Source organism: Momordica charantia, assembly GCF_013281855.1.
Source record: "Momordica charantia cultivar OHB3-1 chromosome 3 unlocalized genomic scaffold, Mcharantia_2.0 BLBB01000003.1, whole genome shotgun sequence".
Classification (NCBI taxonomy): domain Eukaryota; kingdom Viridiplantae; phylum Streptophyta; class Magnoliopsida; order Cucurbitales; family Cucurbitaceae; genus Momordica; species Momordica charantia.
The window spans coordinates 8,573,428-8,581,823 of NW_028275161.1; the positions used below are offsets into that span (position 1 = coordinate 8,573,428).

The window sequence follows — 8,396 nt, forward strand, 5'->3', positions numbered from 1 at the left end:
CCTCCATCTCTATTCTGCTCTGTCTTGATCATGCTTCATCCACTATTTTCTGGGCTCAACACTTTCTTTATGCCTTGTCTTCAACTCTCTCCCAAAAATGGTGACAGACCTCCCCAAAAATGGTGAGATACTTCTCCCTTGTCTTTTCCAATATCAAAGAATGTTCTCTATTGGGATATGTGTATGTGGGCTAGGGTATATTGTCCTGTTTATATTGGGTCCCAATTTTAGGGCACCCAGTTGGAGATTGTACGGCCATGGTAAGTTATCCCGTGTTTGGGACAGTTACTGTAAATCCATGCTCCAGCGATTATTTGCTCCATCTCTATTTTGCTTTGTCTTGATCATGCTTCTTCAACTATTTTCTAGGTTCAACAATTTCTTTATGCCCTGTCTTCCTTTTCAAAACCTGTGCATACAAGCCAATAATAAGAGAATTCAACACAAATTTAAGCTAAAGCGTTCAAGACACGAGCCTTTCGCTTGGAATTAAAATTCTAGGATTATTCATGATGTTAAGAGCTAAAGTAGACTCACATTGACATTCTTTTGTATAAAATTACTGAAATAATTACTAGAATAATTCTCTTTTGGAGAGTTATTAATGTATAATAAGAGTGATTGATTAGTCTTATAGTCATCACGGAGATTGTGGATGAATCCTCAGGTTGAACAAAAAGTGCTTGAAGGCAAGCAAGATGATCTATATCAAATAATATAATATAAATTATATTTAATTCAAATAGCATAAGTTAATAATATAATCTAAAACAAATTTGAGCAAAAATCATCTTTTAGTGGTTGACTAGTGTTCACTTTAAATCGTTTTTTAATTTTCTCAAAACAATTTACGCATAATAGCCAAAAATGAGATGAGACTTCAAAAACTATAATCCTACCAACTGGTAGTCTTGCTGGTAATTTCTCAAAAAAAAAAAAAAAAAAAAGGTCTTGGTGGTAATTAGAAAAGCTATTGAAGTGTATTGTTGAGTTTAAAAATCCACGACAACTTTATTTTTTCTTTTCATCGTTGTACGATAAACGAAAAAAAAACGACAATTCATCTAGACGCCAGATGAATAGTCAAAACCTTACAAGATCCGTACTCCTCAACTTTGACCACTTCCTCCCCAAGTTTGCTCCGCTACGCGGTGACGCAACACGTGGAATCTAAGGCCGCGCACAAACTCACAATTGCCCCTCTTTTCACCCAATATTTACAATTCTTCTCACTACACATCCCAGTACTTAAAAGGTCAAATCCATCATTAAAAAAAAAAAATTAAACGCTCTTTCTATAAGACCGCCGCTGCTCCCATCCCACCAAATTAAAACCATCGAAAATCCGACACGTCGAGAGCGATGAAGAGAGAAAGAGAAGAAGGAGAGCTTGAAGTTTTCGACATGGTGGATAGCCTAATGCTGCTGTCCAGAGTTGGCGAATATAATAACGACCAACAACGGCCGGAAGAGCCGCAGCGGAAGAATAGTTCACCGGCGGCGGCGGATTCCGGCAACGGCAAGGTTTTAATTTGCAAGACTTGTAAGCGGGAATTCAAGTCGTTCCAGGCTCTGGGAGGGCACAGGGCCAGCCACGGGAAGGCCAAGTTCATGGACGTTAACAGCGCGGAAGTTTTCAATCCTCTCCGGCCGCCGCCGGCCAAGTCCGGGACCCACCAATGTCCAGTTTGTGGGCTTCAGTTTCCGATTGGACAAGCGTTGGGTGGCCATATGAGGCGCCACCGGAGCACCGCCGCTGCCGCCGCCGTGTTGAAGAAATCTGATGGCCGTGAGGTCAGGGTTTTTGGGGTGGATTTGAACTTGGCGCCAGTAGACAACAATAATCTGAAGTTGCAGTTGATGACTCCTTTTGTTGATTGTTTTAATTAATTTTTGTGAGAGTTTATATAGGGTGTTTATTCGGATATTTTCATTCATTTTTCACATGTTCATATAAATGGGGATTGATTTTTTTATTTTTAGTTTTTTGTTCTAATTCTATGCTTGGGCAGAAACAAGTAATTTTTTCAACTTTTTTCCTTTTATTTTCTAAATTTCATATGCTTGTTATTTCTCCATAATTCATCCCGAATATCTAGATTTTATCATATTTAATTTTAATTAATAATGATTTGTAACTAGTAAATAGATACAGCCAATAAAAACATATTCTGTTACCTATTATGTGATTAATAAAGTTTATATAGATAGAGATGAGGATTGTGCATCCTCCATTGGAGAATATTGTTGTCAGAATCAGACTCATTGGAGGCGATTCAAGCAATCCGCAGGGAGACGATCTGGCAAAACGATGTTCACACTTGGGTTCGTGATAGAACAAATTGCAATTTGCTTCTCCATCCATATTTCTTTGCGCAGGCGAGTCTGGGAATCAAATCAAGCAGCACACCTTCTTACTTGTTGGAGGCGAATCCTAGCCTGCCACGTGTCATGATTGAAAAGATGGATTGGATGAACGCGCAGACGAAACATGGAAATTGACTCTGCAGTACTCAGATCGGAGGATAGGGTAGGACCTATAGTGCCGAGTCGAGGTGAGATGGAGTCCGTAACAATGTCTCTTCCGTACTCGACAACATGCCGCGATTTTAGGGTGTGTCAGAATCCTTGTCGGGCCCGGTTTCTATAAATAGAAACCCTTGCCTTAAATGCAAGGTACGCAATCTTAAGTAGACTCGGCAAGTTAGCTCGGACTAGAACTAACTTGCTCGTCGGAGTGCTAACTTTGTTTTGCAGGTCTCAAGAACTGTTCAAGGGAGGTGCAGGACTATTGGCTATAGCTCGTCCTGAGCACACCGATCTAAATCGTGTCCGAGCTCAATCAATTTCTGGCTCAAACATCTGGCGCCGTCTGTGGGGAGGACATATCTAGAAGTCAGCCTCACCTTTTGCGATCTGAGCCAATGGCCCAAACCTGCTCCCAGCGGTCAGGATCTCAACTTTCGCCCATCTGCTCTCCGATGAGGGATGCGGTCACTTCCCGAGCCCATCCTCGACTCACGTATTCTCAGGTGGCAGGAACTCCCGTCGTCAAACAACGACCCCACGCGGGGGCGGTCAAGGAGAATGGAGGTCGGCCGGCCACATCCGATCCAGTAGCGGTCCGGGATTTCCACCTCGCCTGAGATCAGTTCCCGCCACTGCAACCTCAGAGAAACGGGTTGCCGCCCCGCGCACCTCGCCTCCGCGGTTGGGGAAACACAGGTGCACGATCCGGGGCAAGTGCTGATGCGGGCGTGGACCCCGCCATAGTAGCCGACGTGATCGCCGAGCTCAAGGAAGTCAAAGCAAGGCTTGAGGCGGTCGAGAGAGGCAGCGAGGTGTCCGGCTCTTCCGTCTCCAGGGATCCCATTCGAGGAAAGGGACCGATGCATCCTACCTAAAGAACGGAGTATCAGTTCCGACCTCGCAGGGAGGCCCGAGCTGGAGCAGCCTCGCGAAAGCCACAACGAGTGAGGACAGGCAGTGCCCTGGAAGCACATGTTGACGACCACCCTCGGCAGGACGATCGGGTCGAGGGCCGGCGCCCGAGGATCCGACCGATTCAGACTCCCTTGGCGTTTCGATAACTCCAACGCCTATCAGGGCCGAGGTGCCGAGACGCCGAGGCGATGAGTAGTGGCACTCGAAGATCGGGAGTATTCGGTTGACGATGAGGAGGAAAGCCCAGTGGTCGACGTTCAAGAGAGGTCCTCATACGCTGACCATTCGTTCCGGTCTGAAGTGGACCTCCTCCGGGATCAGTTTCAGAGGGAGATAGAAGATCTCAAGCGACAGTGCAGGCCTGTGGATCCGCATCGCGTGGCCGAGTAAGAGGAACCGCCTTTCTCCCAAGCGATCCTGGATGCGCCTATCCCATCGAGGTTCAAGGCTCCAGTCATGAATTCTTACGACGGATCTGGAGATCCGATCTCCTACGTAGAGGTGTTCGAGGGGAAGATGGATTTCCTGGCCGCAAGCGATGCTATGAAGTGCCGAGCATTTCAAATAGCCTTGGATGGCTCGGCAAGATTGTGGTACCAACAGTTGAAGCCCCGGTTCATCGACAGTTACCAACAACTGAGGAGGTTGTTCATCAACCAGTTCTCAGCTCGGCAGTTGTTGAAATTGCCACCCTCTCACCTCGGAACAGTAAAGCAACGGGACAGCGAGTCCCTGACAGAGTACATCGCTCGATTCATGGACGAGCATGTCAAAGTGGTAAGTTGCACCGATGACATCGCCATGATGTACTTCACCACGGGCTTGAACGACAGGAACCTGACGATAGGGTTCAGAAGCCGACCACCGGCCTCCCTGAATGAGATGTTCGCTAGAGCTCGCCAATACATCGACGGCTTGGAGTTGTGGAAAGCCAATGGGGCTCGACGGAGCAACTGTGGTAAAGATCAGGACCAAAAGTCCCCTCCTCCCAAGAAGCAGCGCAGCGACGGTTGGAGCTCGTCTCGACGGGCCGATGGCAGTAAGAGTAGAGGCCGTCGGGACGAGAAAGCCCCTTCAGACCGTCGGGGGCCGAAGTTCGACAAGTTCACTCCGTTGAATGCCTCAATCGCGGAGATCTACGCGGCAGCCGAAGACACCGACCTGGAGGCACTTTTCGCAGCCCCGGAAAAGCTCCGCCGACCTCCAGGGAAACGAGACAAGCGGCTCTACTGCCGATTCCACAAGGATCATGGCCACGACACTTCACGCTGTTTCCACTTGAAGGAGCAGGTTGAGGATCTGATCCGGAGGGGCTATCTGGAAAAATACGTCGGTAGGCGTGAAAGGGCGGAGCCAGGGGGTCTGCTCAGGAGGACAAGCAAGAGAAATCGCCCCCGCCAAGACGGAAGGAAGATCGACCCACCGTTATAAATACCATCCATGGGGCCCAAGTGGGGGACAATCGGGGCAGAAGAGAAAAGCTTTGGCTGGGGAAGCATCACACGAGGTCTGTACCTTATACCCCAAGGAGCCTGGGATGCCGATCTTATTCGACGACCAAGACGGCGAAGGAGTGCACATGCCCCATAACGATGCCCTAGTAATCGCCCCACTCATAGATCACGTGAAGGTGAGAAGAGTTCTCATCGACGGTGGAGCGTCGGCTAACATCTTATCGTTCTCGACCTACACGGCCTTAGGGTGGGAGAAGAAGCACTTGAAGCTCAGCCCGACGCCATTGGTCGGTTTTGCAGGGTAGTCGGTGAGTGCGGAAGGATGTGTCTCGCTCCCTGTTACCATCGGCGAGGGAGATCAACAAATAACTAAAGTCGCAGAATTTGTTGTGATAGATCGGAGCTCCGCGTACAACGCCATAATTGGTCGGCCCTTGATTCATGATCTCGGGGCAGTCCCGTCTACTTACCACCAGGTCTTGAAGTATCCCACCTCGGCTGGAGTTGCGACAGTCCGGGGTGAGCAGAAGACGTCCAGAGAATGCTACGCCGCTGCGATGAAGGGAACAGCCACTTGTGCGGTGGTCACGAGCGCACCCAAGTCGTGTGCCGACGAACCAGAGCCGAGCCGTGGCACCCCAGCTGAAGAACTAGAACTTGTCCCCCTGCTGGGACCGGAAAGACAGGTCAGCATCGGCAGCAGACTGGGGGCCGAGGTGAGAGAGGAGCTTGTCGGTTTTCTAAAAGCAAACGCTGATGTGTTTGCATGGTCTCATGACGACATGTCGGGCATAGACCCAAGTATAATGGTGCATAGACTTAATGTAAATCCTAGCTATAGGCCTGTGAGGCAAAAGCGTCAGCCTGTCAACGCCGAGCGAAGCAATGTAATTTGTAAAGAAGTCGAGCAGTTGCTACGAGCTAAATTCATAAGAGAAGTTCATTACCCCGCGTGGCTATCTAATGTAGTTTTAGTTAAAAAGTCCAACGGCAAGCGGCGCGTCTGTATTGACTTCACGAGCCTCAATAAGGCGTGTCCGAAAGACAGTTTTCCCCTGCCTCGGATAGATCAGCTCGTCGACGCAACGGCAGGGCATGAACTCCTTTCCTTCATGGATGCCTACTCCGGGTACAATCAGATTCGGATGCATGTGGCCGACCAAGAGCATACCGCCTTCGTTACCGACCAAGGGTTGTATTGCTACAATGTCATGCCGTTCGGCCTGAAGAATGCCAGGGCGACCTACCAGCGGATGGTCAACATGATGTTCGCCAAGCAGATCTGACGCAACATGGAGGTTTATGTAGATGACATGTTGGTGAAAAGCAAGCGGACGAGCTCCCATTTAGCCGACCTAACAGAGGCCTTCAGCGTGCTTCGAAAGTATCAGATGAAGCTCAACCCGAGCAAGTGTGCCTTTGGGGTCTCGTCGGGAAAGTTCCTCGGGTTCATGGTCCACGAACACTGAATTGAAGCAAATCCGGACAAGATAAGGGCTGTCCTCGAGATGGAAGCGCCGAGGAATGTTAAACAGCTGCAGAGGTTGAACGGCCGACTTGCAGCCTTGAATTGCTTTGTGTCTCGCTCCACGGACAAGTGCCACCCTTTCTTCCAAATACTAAGGAAAAAGGGTCGGTATGAATGGACCAACGATTGCGAAGTTGCACTAAGGCAGTTGAAGCAATACCTCAGCTCGGCTCCCTTGTTGTCAAAGTCACTGCCTGGTGATGTACTCTACCTGTACCTAGCAGTGTCGGAGAATGCAGTGAGCTCAGTACTTATCAGGGAGGCGGAAGGGCGGCAGAGCCCTGTTTACTACACGAGCAAATCATTGACCGAGGCTGAGGCTCGTTACCCCAGTGTTGAGAAGCTGGCCCTAGCCTTGGTAACCTCGGCGCGACGCCTACGACCATACTTCCAGGCACACAAAATAATCGTCCCGACAAACTTCCCCTTGAGGCAGATTTTCTACAAGCCCGAAACGTCGGGTCGCTTGATGAAGTGGGTACTAGAGCTCAGTGAGCACGATATCGCCTTCGAGCCGAGAACGACGTTGAAAGGTCAGGCAGCAGCAGACTTTGTCGCCGAGCTGACCCCACCCAGGCTAGGGGGCGATGTCCGCGACTAGTGGACACTCTATGTGGATGGTTCGTTCAATGAGAAAGGTTGTGGGGTAGGTATGCTGCTCCTCGACCCCGGCGGTCTTCGGTTTGAGTACGCACTCCGGTTTGGTTTTCAAGCTTCCAACAACAAAGTCGAGTATGAGGCGCTGATAAATGGACTAAAGGTCGCCATAGGGATGGGCGTGAGGCGACTTTTGATTCTCAGTGACTCCCAGCTGATTGTCAATCAGGTTACCGAGGAATACCAAGTAAAGGAAGCCCGTATGGAGAGGTATCTGGCCAAAACCCGAGGGCTCCTCACCCAGTTTGAGGACTATGTGATTCGACAGGTGCCGAGGTCCGAAAACTCCAACGCCGACGCACTGGCTCGCCTCGCCTCGGCATACGAGACGGATCTATCAAGAACGGTTCCAGTTGAAATACTTGCTGAGTCGTCCATCGACCAGCCTGAGGTAATGGAGATCGAGTCAGCTCAGCCTACATGGATGGACCCAATTAAGGACTTCCTGGTCAATGGCTCTATCCCCGCCAATCCGAGCCAGGCCAGGAAACTCCGACGCCAAGCTGCTCACTACTTGATGCAAGAAGGCAAGCTCTTCAAGAGGGAATATTCCCTACCATTACTGCGATGCCTCGACTCGGAAGAGGCGAGGTATGTCATGCGTGAGATTCATGAAGGGGTTTGTGGAAATCATGGGGGAGCTCGGTCCATGGCCGCTAAGGTCGTCCGCCAGGGCTACTACTGGCCGACGATTGAGCGCAACACCAAGGAGTTCGCCAAAACATGTGACAAATGTCAACGCTTCGCGAGCATTTTGAGACAACCCCCAGAGATGCTGACGCCGATCTCAAGCCCTTGGCCTTTCGCTCAGTGGGGGATAGATCTGATCGGCCCACTACCGATGGGGAAGGGGCAGTTGAAGTTCGCCATAGTGGCTGTAGATTACTTCACCAAATGGGTAGAAGCGGAACCTCTGGCGTCTATTACCGAGGCAAAGGTCGTCAGCTTTGTATGGAAGAGCGTAATATATCGGTTCGGTATACCGAACGCTATCATTACTGACAATGGAAAGCAGTTTGACGGTGCCCGGTTTAATCAATTCTGTCAACAGCTCGGCATACGTCACCTCAGCTCGTCGCCTGCCCATCCGCAGTCTAATGGCCAAGTTGAAGCCATTAACAAGATCATCAAGCGTGGTCTGAAGACAAGGCTGGAGTCTTTAAAAGGTCGGTGGGCAGAAGAGTTACCAGAGGTATTGTGGTCTTACCGAACTACACCCCGCCGATCTACTGGTGAGACGCCATACGGCCTAGCCTTCGGGTCGGAGGCTGTTGTCCCTGCAGAAGTCGGCATGCCAACGCCCCGAGTTGAGA

General features: G+C 49.9%; 1 protein-coding gene across 1 annotated transcript; it reads left to right on the forward strand.

The window, feature by feature from the left end:
- The first annotated feature begins 1,022 nt into the window (after nt 1–1,022).
- LOC111024865 (zinc finger protein ZAT12-like) lies at nt 1,023–2,031 on the forward strand. The gene has a single exon (XM_022302671.2). It carries the CDS (start codon nt 1,363–1,365, stop codon nt 1,888–1,890), a length of 528 nt encoding a protein of 175 aa, XP_022158363.1. The 5' UTR covers nt 1,023–1,362; the 3' UTR covers nt 1,891–2,031.
- The last annotated feature ends 6,365 nt before the right edge of the window (nt 2,032–8,396 follow it).

Excerpts from the sequence above, each read along its gene's own strand:
- LOC111024865 (XM_022302671.2), top strand. The coding sequence starts at position 1,363 with ATGAAGAGAGAAAGAGAAGAAGGAGAGCTTGAAGTTTTCGACATGGTG.